The 13,032-nt window shown below is 36.5% G+C and overlaps 1 protein-coding gene across 1 annotated transcript; it reads right to left on the bottom strand.

Annotated features, from left to right (window-relative positions):
* Positions 1 to 733: 733 nt before the first annotated feature.
* LOC149299406 (complexin-2-like) lies at positions 734 to 11,873 on the bottom strand. Its single transcript, XM_089486192.1, has 3 exons — positions 11,843 to 11,873; positions 8,142 to 8,317; positions 734 to 931 (listed from the first exon to the last, which is right to left on the bottom strand). Exons 1-3 carry the CDS (start codon positions 11,871 to 11,873, stop codon positions 734 to 736), a joined length of 405 nt encoding a protein of 134 aa, XP_089342318.1.
* Between the last annotated feature and the right edge of the window lie 1,159 nt (positions 11,874 to 13,032).

The following is a 13,032-nucleotide window of genomic DNA, read 5'->3' as shown; positions in this document are numbered from 1 at the left end:
GAGGAAGCTGTGCACTGCAAGTCCAATTAGCAATGAAGAAATATAAGGAAACTGAGCTAGAAAAAAGTGACATAAATCTCAAAATACAGAGTACAGAACAGATGCAAATACACAAGGGTTTCTCCACATCTTCCAAATATCGCACAATGTGACTCCTGCTGACTCAGTGCAGACAGATGATCTGTAAACCCAACATATTAACTCACGTTTTTGCTTGCAGCCACAAGGCAAAAGTAGCCATTGTGTTTACATAGGACTCAAGGGATTGCATTTTTGAATATTTTTTAACAAATGAACATAGGGCAAAAACATGAACTCCATCCACTCCTCCAGCTAGTAATCCTATCCAACACTGACCATTCGTCCTCTAGGTCCGAAATACATAGAACTTGATTATTCTGTCACCGTTTAAACCAGCATTTTGAGCAGCAGTGACAGGCTTGGTCCGTGCAACACAATGTGAAGCATAAAGATCTATCTCTTGGAAAATATAAATAATCAGCAGAGGTTGTGTTTTGTGTCCATGTTTGTGAGTGTGCCTGCATTTATGAATGTAGGTGTTCTTTGTCTGTGTAGCCAATCGTGTATTTGTGCTAATGGTTGTCTATGCTTATTTGTGTTATTAATATGTGTGCTTTTGTGTAATTCTCTTGGTCTAGGTTCCATTGGCTTTCCTGTTTATTTGTAATTGGACATGGGTTTGGCTGGAGCAGAAGTCTCATATGTTTTTTGGTTACTTTTTGAACATGTCCTGAAGTGGTCCTGGAAGATACTTGAGTACGGTGTCCAAAATACTTTCTTCCTCTTCATCGTCGTCATCCCCACAACCAGCTGGGATGGCTTTTTTAGGGCGGGTCAAGCTGCCCTCACAAGGCTGTTCCATAGCAGCCTTTTCTTCTGCTTCCTTCTCTTCTTTCTTCTTCAGGCCGTACTGCAGGATGACAAACAGAACTTGTCAATGGGACTGTATATAAATAAATACCTTTGGCATGTCATAATGTGGTAGAAAAATAATTATTTTAGTTTTAAAAACATCAAATCAGCTTTTTCTTTCCATGGCTAACACCACTGAACTCTAGTCTTATAACATGGAATATATATTATATATATATGGTTCTATGTTTTAAAACTCATAGCTAAGGGTAGTTTAAGTTAAATTAATACTTTGTACCAAGTGTTATCCTCTGTAACAGCCAATGTATATGTATGTTGTGGAGAATTCCAGGTACACCTCAAAATTCTAGGGATTGAAACGTTGTTTAAAGCTAACTAATGCAAGATACATTTCCTTGATCTTTAGCCTGAATACATTGTAATCATTATAGTTTTAATTTTAAGGCATGATCCTTGTTTTCCCCTACAGAAACATTTTAAAGAGGTTCACGTTAACGTGCCTACTTATCTATAGCACAACAAATTGCAGAGACATTGGAAAAGGTTACCAATGCAATGAAATGTGCTCAAATGTAAAAGAACGTTTTGGTCAAAGAAAACAAATATTAACAAAACCCCAATTATAAATACATAATCTCACACTTTGCTTTTTTAGCTAATGTTCTTATTTCAAAAAACATGGTAGTACAACTTCAATAGGAACCTATTGTCCCCTTCATTACTAAGCACAGGGATACAAAAATACAACTACTAATAAAAAATATTAATACAAAATGATATATTATGTATTTTTGATAGACCTGGAATGCTTTGAACAAAAATCTGTATTTTTTCTGATAGGATGCTTTCTGAGAAGGCCAATTTATTGTGGCTTATCTCAACTATCACCCTGACAGGATATTAAAGATGTGTGTCCTTCTGCCCACCTTGTGATTAGATGGGCCATCTGCAGAGGGAATGAGCTGCCGGGGAGATGATATAAAGAGATATGACTTGGCTCTGTAATATTAGAACTGCCATTGATAGCATTGAAGATTCTCTGTCTTCTTCAGTAAGAATAACATAGTACATTTTGCAGCTCAAGGTCATAAATTATACCCGCTGGATGGCTAAAAGTAAAGTAAGGCTGGGCAGCAGTCGATGTAAGCGTGGCTCCAATGTAAGGCCGTGGTACCCTGCTAGCACAATGCTGTAAAATAAATGTATGTATGCAGGAGGGAACTTAACTTGGTACCACCTTAAGGTTCAATGGAGTCTTAATTTGCTTAATTTGCTTGCTTTTCAAACAGATTTACTAATCTATCCCAAAGATGTAACCGTGCATCCGAATGCTTTGGCCACAAATGTGTTACGAGTGCAGCAGAGTGGAAATCAAAGGAGAAGGGTAGGTGATGGGCTCTAGGGCTGATAAATTATTGAATGGCCAATCCCACTAGAATTCCTGCTCACAGGACACTGAGCATTATGTAAAACAGAATGTGTCAGCAGAACCAGACAAAGAGGAAGAGGGGGAATGAAAAAAAGAGGAAGAAGAAAAGAGAGTCAACATTAACAAGAAGAGCCCAGAGGCAAATAGTGTAGTCCAGTAAGCAAGCAGAGGTCAATAGTTTGTAATGAAATAGAAAGCTATTAATTAATGTTCTATTCTATGGTACAATTTTTTTTTCCAAAGTAATATATACTTTTTTTTAAAAAAGGATTTGTGTATATATCTGTCAATATAGTATGTATCGGTTTGTTTGTGGCATGTCTAACCAGGTGGGATGCTTTCTTCATGCAATTGAAGGACATTGATGCCCCTGTAGCATTGTTAGAGGTTTGTGTATGCTTCAAAAAAAGAATCAGGCCTCAATGTGGATCCCATTGTACAGTACAGCAGAAAAAAAAAGAAATAGTAATAATGGGACATCAACAATCTAGCAGAGAACATGTGCCTATGCTGTTCTAAATGACTTACCAATATTGGGTGACTTGGTAACTTTTGTGTTACAAAATCAACCTTGTCTGTTTATTACTGATACCGTCTATCTTAGATCTGATTCTCTTTTGCATCGCAATGAGTTCAAAGTAATTCCGCCGGTGGTTTGTAAAGAAGGGGTCTGCAGCACCAGCCACTGTGTCTAACATAAAAGCGCAAAACACTCTAGTTTGTATGCCTCACTATCCTTTGGGAAAATTGCTCTTAAAGAAAAATGATCCAAAGGGCTTTTACAGCATAAAACACCACACAGAGCAGGACCCTAATAAGCAATGATTTGAAAGTAATTGCAGTAACCTTTTGAATACGCACATTTATGACTGTATGCAATTACTGTTCTGGTCTACTACTGTATCCATAAAACGAAGGGTTAGTTGCTATTTAATCGTCCCATAAAAGTGGTGTTATGTTGGCATTAAACTAATGTGCTTTAATGTTGAGCATGACTCCAGGATGTGCATTGTTTTAAGGGGCAGCACTATTAAATTAATGATTAAATAAAAGAGGCTGAATGCAAATTCACATTGTTGTTACAAGAACGACAGGGAAGACTTTAAGCCCATAGTAAAGGCTAGCCAAATGGTCAATCAACAGAGTAGTTTAATATACACGTGGCAGATACACAAAACTAGCAATTTCCATCGCTGTTTCGCACACAATGACAGATAGGAACTGCATAGTCCTTGGTAGCCCACAGAAATGATGTAGTAAAGGTGTTTTTGTTGAATATTAAATTTAGTCTATACACTGATGACTTGGAATCACACTGGAGAAAAATGACAAATAAATATGGGAAATAACAGTGTTTAAAAACCTTATTTCTTCTGTTGTGTTCTTAAAATGACAATCTGGTTTAAAGTGAAGCATGGGCTGGTGGTTGTTTTCATTTTTGAAGGTCACCTTGTATTAAATGAAGCAAGTCTAAGGAGGCATCCATGCAACATTGATTCTGTCCCTTCCACTATTGGGTGCCATTGTAACAGATAGATTGAAGAAACCATGGCTCATTGACTCTGCGCCACCCTCATCAGTCAAAGGAAAACATTCCTGGGCACTGATGATATACTACAACAGAAATAGGAGATACATCCTAAAAGCGTAAATATGTACTGTATATAGTGAAAAATATATATTTATATTGATAAAGTGCAATATCTGACGTGAAGTGCGTTTTACAAGCTACTAATTTCTTGATGCGCAGAAGTCTTTCAATATTTCAATAATAAAAAACACAAAAGAATAAAGACATAAGAAATAAGACATATAATGTGTAACGCTTTAGTAAAGCAGTGCCCCCTTCCAGTGCTTTGGTATTGCACTCACAAAGTTTGCAGTAATATATATATATATATATATAAACAGGTGAAGTCATAAGTGAATTAATGGGCGGTCCCTAAACCCAATGAAAACAATTAACATGTACGGGCTTTGTCATAAAGGGGTTAATCATTTATCGTGTAACAAACCATTGTGCTAGTAAGAAGTATATAAGAGCAATTTCTATGAAACAGGTGCTTAGAAAGGTCTGGCTACTAAAATCATTATTACCTTTCTGTTTGTCAGAGCTCACTTGTGTGATGTTTGTCCTGTTGTTGCATGATATAGTGAATGTGGGAATACAAGGTTGCCGTGAAAATAATCTATACTTAGCGTCTAGGCCCACATTTGTAATCCCTTTTCACTGATTTACACAGCTGTAGACCACTGTGGTACACTAAGCAAATATTCCTCCCAGAAATGACGGACATCTGGGAAAGAAAAATGGCCAGGGGGATTTGGGTCACAAAGAGGGACTGTCCCTTAGAAACTGGGATATTTGAGAGGTATGTTCTTACTCCAAGATTCACTGACAAAACATTGAAACATACTGTAAGTCAAAAGAGCACAGCTGTTAGGATGTTGAATTTGTTTCTGATACTCGATCATCCAAACAAACTATTCTTCCGTTTTTGTTATTTCTGTGGATATATACAAATTATTTCAGGTTGGACAGTTTGGATGAGCCTGTTTACTAAAGAACATTTGAGACAAAGGTTTGTAAATAATATCTGTGTATTATGGTATGAGATCTCCCATCCAGTTGAGTGCATCAGAAAACCATTAATGTGCCTCAGTCTCCTGGTAATTGTTACATGAATTAGTATGTTACAGTCTGCATATAATTCATTATTATTTAATGTGTACCTTTTAAATACAATGCTGCATTCAGGCATATATTCTAAACATTTTATATATAAGAAGAGGTATTGTTACAAGGTGGAGGAGTATTTAAATGCATAGGAAACATCTATGTTTTGCACGCTATTTAGCTCTGTTCATTCACCCAGTGAATTAAACCTATAATTCTGTATTTTTTATGTTTTGCAAATGTACAAATTAGTTAGGAAAGTACTCCTAATGGACATTTCTCCTGGCTTTATGACCATGGTGACAGCTATGCATGACCAGAGGTCTATCTGTGATAACTGGCCGAGGTTAATACTAGATGACCCATGGACTGAATGGGCAGGGTACATACTAGATGGCACAAGGGCAGAGCTGCTAGGAGTTCCTAACAACTGTACCAATATTATATTGACATTTTTAGATATTAGACAGCAGGCTACACTTGTATTATCTACAAGTGAGAATGCATTATTATTTGGTTATTTGATATGGGTTTCAGGAAAGACATCTAAGATATGAACTGGGAGTCACTGCCCATGTGTATTAATGATTTCCTTATTTCTTATTGATTCCAATACATTCTTACTTGTTACATATCATCGTCCCAGTAGATTACATGATAGGTGGCAAACCTACAATATGTATACTGCATTCATAGGGAATTGGGTTATGGATGACAAAATGAGTGTATAAAGTAAGCAGTTCAGTGGTATTTCCATGTAAAACGTATTTTGAGGTTTATTTTGCACGGCCCCCAATGCAGTTTACATCATGCAAATTGGTATGGTCGTTATTTCATTCATGGAGTTAGAAAATAAAAGATGGATTAAAACATGCATTAAAACTAAAACAAAAAAGGGAACTAGACTCTTTTCTTAGTGAATAGGTAGGATGTACATGCCAAATATCACACAGGACACTTGAAACTGCAATTTTTTTTTATATTGTTTGAATGCCACCTTGGAACCTTGTATCTGGTAAAAGATGGATAGTGGTCAGTTGCTGTAAATTGGTACACATGCACGAAAAGATTCACACTGTGCTATAGCAGGGAGATGAAATGTCATTCATTGTGTGAGGTGTGAGAAGTCTCATTGTGTGAACAGAAAGTGTCAGCAGAAAATGTTATTTTTCACTGGGTCTGGTTTGACAGTTTGTAATGCTATTTACAAGCAACCTATGATGAAGACCTTGATCTTCGTAACCCTCCTCATGGCCACTGGTTTTGTTAATCATCACAAAGCGATACATTTCAGGGTGACTTTTACAGTCAAATATACATACGGTCGGATTTGAAATGTTAGTTTCCGTGGCAACCAAATGTTACAGAACAAAATATCAATTTGTAAACTTTGAGATGTATTTCTGGCGGACAGTGGTTTGGTATCTGACAGCAAAAATAAAAATGCTTCTATCAACAGTGGCTTAAAAAAATAGCATTATTTTAAAATGTGAGTATGAATACTTGTAGTAACACCAAGGGCATTTCTCCCTTTGCTATAGAATTGCAATAACCAACCTAAATAATAATTAAATAATAAAAATATAATATTAATACTTTAATATTAGTAGTATTATTAGCAGTTTTTTTGTTAAAACCATGTTACGATATTAGCAGGGCTAAATTAAAAACCTTAAGGTTTATGCTAAGCCAAATCCAATTTTGTATATAGCTTTGTGGAGCAATAAAGACTTCACCTCTAAACCTCTACGCCCTCTAAAGCAGGGATCCCAGATTGATGGATAATTGGACATTTCAGTAAACAGACTTTTAATTGGTCATTGTTTCACCCTTTGTTAAGCACTGATCATTTAAAAACCCCACCAATCTCAATAGTGGTTAGCCCCTGACAAAGACATTTTGGCGAAATGCGCGTCGGGGGAGCCCACAGAGGCCCCAGTAGATTAGATAGTTGTTATAAGGTCGTACACAACTTGGTACGGATATGCCGGCTGATGTCAGGTATAGGGACATAGATTGTTAAGCTTGGGGCAAACATGATATATTGAGTAATTTTTATCCCATTTTGATTAACTATAACATTGGGCTACTGATAATAGGAGTACCATGTGGGATGTTAAGTGTGTTTTTAATTATGGTTTTATAATTTTGACCCAGTATTATGGTAGAATTTCTTTGATATCTGTTAAATTGGGGGATTTCTGACTAATTCTTTAAATATTTTTTAGTTATATCTAATAACATTTCATTTTTAATAGTTTCTATATAATTTTTTCTCCCCCCCCTCCTTTCTTTGTGTGATTTGTGTTCAGACGGGATATTTCCGACGTTCTTAAGACTCCGAGATTAGTCTTTTTGTTTATACAGCGCAGTCTTTCATACTACTTGACATCTACAATATGTTCACACTGAATTTTACTGAACCAGGAAAGCGGGACTTAAATGATGGGCAAATAAAATGCGCATGTATAACCAACAAACAGTTTTCACTGAAATTGTTGCAGAAGATGCATTCAAGAACTACCTTGGGTATCAGAATTTAGTAAATAAATCTCATTGTTTACAAAAAATCTTATCTGAAACGCCCATATGCTTTTTTTCATTCAAGCCATAAACTTGATCAAATCAACCTGTTCATTTCTTCCTGCTTTAGTGGTGTCAAGTTAAATCATGTCATGTCCAATTCTAATAATCCTGCACTTCAGTAACTCTCCCAAGGGTGTTGCCACATTACATTTATACCAATTCTGGGGTGAAATCACCTGGGGAATACTTTGTTTTTTGCCCTGAAGCCTATTTCAATGCATATTGATTAAATCTTGTTGAAAGCATCATTGAGTTCTAAAGCAAGCAGATCCGAGAGCCATCTTCTCATCTTATCTAATGTTTCAACCTCTACTGAGTTTGTCTATTGCAATCGGATTTTCTTTGAGAATTAAGACTTTAATAAAGATTGATGATTAGATATTCCCAATTTTCTATATCAAGCTCCAAAAGCTACAAAACCTTCAATCTTCAAAGCCCAATGACATAAAAACTGAAGCACAGTGTAATGTTGTAATAAACAATTTGAATTTCCACAAACGCCCATTTCAAGTGGAATTTATTATCACGGAGACCAAGTATCAGTGAATGGCATACCTTATCTCTTATTTGCTGTCGAACTTTCTCTCTTTCTGCTTCCATCCTGGCATGCTTGGCTTTGCGTTCCTCCTCTTGCTGGCGTAGAGCTTCTTGTCTTTCTTCCTCCTTCTTCTGGGCATCGGGATCTTTTTCCTCCTCACCACCTAACATCTTGCCCATATCCTTTGTTGCCCCTGGATTTAGATGGGACAAGGTACATCATGTTATCCATTGCTATGTAGCAATGGCAGGTGCATTAAGTAGCTGTATTGCTTCTGGCTTTGCAGGCTTGGATCATGTAAGGCTCAAAGTTTACCATAGAATAACAGGGTAGTATAGGGTTAATAAACATGTTAACTTACAATAAGACATTCTATGCAATAAAAAGGTAATGAAGCCCCTGATAGAAATGTTAATAATCACTATATTTTTGTTTGCATATTAGATGTCACAAGCAATATTCCGGTAAACTTCCTGGAGAAAGGTTTTAAGGAACAGCTCATCCTAGGAACTATCTGTTCCCAAACTAGAAAAAGATAGCCAGCTTTGAGATAGAAGTGGGAAGAAGGTATGGCGGAAAGGGGAAGGTCACAGAGCACATAGGGCCTATTTGTTCTCAATCTCTTTGTCACTATGGAACACAGCAATTCAATTTCTCAGCCAAGTATTATACTGTTAACCCTTCCCTACGCTTTGTTTCTCTGTCACCATTGAATAGCCCTCAAACCAAATGTTATGATCTCTTGTTATTAGATTTCTGTCACTTCTTCTGTTTTGAATGCTAGACATGTCCCACGACTCTAGGAAAATACTCTAGGAAAATACCATTCAATCACTCTCTTGTGACCATTCTCTTGTGCTTTGCCTACTTTATCTTATTCGCAGCGTCCAACTGATCCGAATTTTGTTAACTTTTTTCCTGAAATATTTATAAAATACAAGTGATTTGCCTGTTAACTTCTCTATCCAGACTAAAGCAGCTGCCTGACGCTGTGCAATCTTTCCAATTAACAAGGGCATAAAAAATGTCCATATGTTGTGTTAAAATATTTTAAAATTGTTCAGCAGTTCTTGTAATTATAACAACAGAATTTATCTGTACAAACAAAAATAAACATTCTTCTCATAATTACTACCGTAGTCATGAAAAACACCGACGTGTAAAAAGATTCATAATAATCAGCCAATTAGGAAGGTGAACATTCGGAAATACTAATCAATTTATGGGTCAGGTAATGTCCGTCTAAATCATGTATTCAAGAACATCTTTAAAAAGCTATAGACTTACAACGTTCTCTTAGGTGTCAAATCCACTAGAGCCTTAACATATTTGGCAAGAGAATATGTTCTGTATCTGTACAACACACTTTACATGTGCTGGTGACCAATATGTGAAAATAATATGTTTCCTGGAAAACATGGGCACTGTGGTTACCCAAAATAAACTCTAAAATTGAAGAGTTTTGAGAAGCCACAATTTGACCCGAGATAAAAAAAAAACACAATACTGAACGAATCTAAAGGAAAGATACTGAATGAAGAAGAGGGGGTGTGGCGTTCAAAGGTATTCTTTCGAGAATGCATTTAACAATTGCATGTTTAACTGATGAAGGAAGGTGCCTGGGGACCGGGAAGCCTTCAGGATATTGTTTAGAATAAAGGCCAGCATATGTGCAAAGCTTAAAGGCCAATTATATGCATTTTGCAATTTGGATCTCTAAATGGCATATAGAGTACCTCTGGCCAAATGGTTTCAATCAATAATTTATAATAAACTTGCTAAATGTGATTTAGCTGTGGCATCAGCACAAACAATTACACAGGCACATGACACTGGAGCCTGAGGTGTGCACACGGGCAGCTGCCTCGGGTAAGGTAGCTATTTACCATTTAGCAAGATGTGCTCTGTTAGCATCTAATTAGAGGAACATAGCAATATTTAGCACATGAGTTAGTCACAGTTTTATAATTGATTGAATTTTATGGTAATATTGGATTTATAAGGAAAACTTACCTTTGAATGTTTAGCGAGACTCTTCTTCCATGGCTGTTTTAGTATAATTTAGCTCAATATCAAGTCAAATTTAAAAGGCCATCATAGTTTTTAATATAAATATCTTCATTTATTGAAAAGACATATAACATGTGTTTTCAGTGTAATCGTTTTGGAAATATTGAGTTTTAAAATTAACCTCACGGAAGCCGAGATAGACAGGAGCCTGTGGCAGGGCGAGCTGCTTTAACAAAGGCTGACTGAACCCATCAACAAATATTAACTACTTACCAAACAGGTAGAGGGAACTTAATAGGGACGATGGTATAAACAGTAGGTTAATATACTGTACTGTCCTCATAATATACTGTAGGCACACGGTAGATTTTTAATGCTAATAAATATATTCCCTATTTTAAATTGTAAACACAGTTATAGTTTAGTGTATAGGACTGTAGAATACATGATTAGGGTGAACAGCGTAAGAAGATATGGTGTACAGAAAATGAATAATATTTAATGATCTGAAAGGGTAGCTTTACTGGGTAACCGTCATCCAGTTTATAAAACATTTGTCAATGTGCAGCAGCCGACATGCTCAAACCTCTATAAATTTGGATCCATCCCTTGAGGTTGTCAGTGTATTCTTACTGTGCCAGAGGCCTGCAGAGCATGGCTTACTACTTTCCCTAGACACCTCCACATGACTCAAACAGAATAATTGTTGCCCTCTTAATAACATACAGCAAACAGTTTTCAGAGAACCACAGAATTACACAAGGGATATGAATATAAATGACTTGATGCTAATTGTGTTGGCTGTATTACATTAACATAACGCTCTTTACTGGAAACTGTTTAGATGTTAAACGTTCAATGACTTCCCACTGTAATGACTTCTCCGAGCCCAAGAGAGCACAAATGCAGAATACTTTATAAGTGCAGTGGCACGCAAGTGCCTTACTTCTGGCCAGGTCAATGGAAAATACAGCTGTTTTTCAAAAAGGAAGAGTTACCTGTCATAGTTCCAAAATGAATCCACGAGGTTTCAATGGAAACCATGTTAACAATTTTTGGATTGAAATATACAAATTGTATAAAATAATAATAAACAATACTGTGTCTCTAAAAGAGAACAGGACCCTCAGATGCAGATGGGCTAATTCTTCACACTTTAGCAGGTGTAGAAGGGTATTGCACAAAGGTTATAGAGTAATACTGCTCTGAAACAGCAGCACTCCAGCCCTATATTCATGTTTAATGCATTTTTATACTTTTACTGAAAACAGAGTATACCACAATAGTAGAACTTCCATTATTGTCAATGGGAGGTAAGGTCCCATTTAAATCATTGGAAGTGGCGGCAGCCAAGCATATATCTGATATCTGAACATTGATGTTTTGCTACCATACATGATTGGTTACAGCTTTAGAGAATTCTATTGACATGCTACTGAGCATGTGGAAGACGTATACATACTTACGCTTCCTGATTTCAGTAGAGGCAACTGGGGAGTCTCGTTTTCTAACTCTACTGTCTTAAGAATGCTCCAATTCCAATGCAGTAAAATACATTTGAGTCCACGCACAATGGATTCCAACATGCATTAACAATACAAGTACTATAACAACACTATTCTTTTCATTAGTATGAGATTACCAACCACTATAAAGTAGGCATTTGTAACACTAGGGCCCAGATATAGGCTAAAAACATAAATCTTACCCCCTAAAGCCTGTTTCATGACGAAATCCATGTTGTTTCTTCGAGTTCAGTTCTAATGTTCAAAGTAGAATTTGCATCCAGCACCGCTGCCACTGTAAGGGGTATAACAAAAGATAGCAATGTCAAATATTGTGTATATATATATATATATATATATATATATATATATATATACAAATCACTTGCAAGGACATTGGCATAATTCACATGTACATGCTGTGTATGCTGTTGGCCATCTGTATTCATCTAGGGTTTGCAGACACGGCATGATTCAAGTACAATAATAAGAGTGTTGCTCAGTCATAGAGATATATTTTAATTGCAGACATCTTTACATACTGGCAAATTAATGTTCTTTGAGGACATCGCTATTCAGGCTTGGATTACATAATGAGGAATAATTTACTATTTAGCTTGCAGTGCACTCCTGGAGTAATGGGGTGGCCATGACTTTCTTGTTGCATACTCTAAAACCCATTATCAGCCAAGTTGGGAGTGTTAGCAAAGAACAAAAGCTGTATTCCCAGTTTGCCTGCCCCTTGTGTATGATGTTAAAATGGCACCATTGACTGCATAGAGCTTTAGTTCTCTCTATGTCTCTCTCTATCCATCTATGTTATACTCATCTGTGTCTCCATCCATCTATAATTCCATCTTCTGGCTGACTAACATTACATCTTCCCGTACATATAGAAACCATATAGATATATTTTGTCTACATCCTATTTATCCTCTCTCCTAGATTCCTTGATCGCAAGGGAACTCAGACAGTATATATGTTGCTAAGTGCATAGAATTAAGGACATGTTAATATTTTCCACATTTTCGGGTTTTGGCTCACACCCATTGAACTTTTTTATTTTATGCTATATTTTTAACCAGGCAAATTTACGTGAGCTTCTCTCTGAAGCAGAAACTTGTTAATTATATGCAGTTGAGGAAATTGATAGCTTTTTCTGACTAAAATAAGAGACGGCACTATTTTTACCTAACAGCTATTTTGTGTTATAAAAAGCATCACACTATAGGGATTTCACTTTTTTCAGCGCCAAAGGGGTTTAGGATTTCACATCCCATTACTTGCTGCTCGCGCAGAAATCTTGTTGTTCTGCCATCAATGCAATGGATTCTGGGTAGGCATGTGCCAATACTTTTTACAGTACTTGGACCCCTTGCAACAAATGTAAACT

This window comes from Sceloporus occidentalis, unplaced genomic scaffold (assembly GCF_023333645.1).
Source record: "Sceloporus occidentalis isolate IW3139 unplaced genomic scaffold, rSceOcc1.0.p SCAF_28, whole genome shotgun sequence".
Classification (NCBI taxonomy): Eukaryota; Metazoa; Chordata; class Lepidosauria; order Squamata; family Phrynosomatidae; genus Sceloporus; species Sceloporus occidentalis.
Note: the sequence above shows the minus strand (reverse complement) of the source record. Positions and strands in the feature narration are given on the sequence as shown.

Excerpts from the sequence above, each read along its gene's own strand:
- LOC149299406 (XM_089486192.1), bottom strand. The coding sequence starts at position 11,873 with ATGGATTTCGTCATGAAACAGGCTTTAGGGG. Across the intron at positions 8,318-11,842 it reads CATGAAACAGGCTTTAGGGG|GGGCAACAAAGGATATGGGC; the intron begins GTAAGATTTATG and ends ATCTAAATCCAG. Across the intron at positions 932-8,141 it reads GACAGCAAATAAGAGATAAG|TACGGCCTGAAGAAGAAAGA; the intron begins GTATGCCATTCA and ends GTCATCCTGCAG.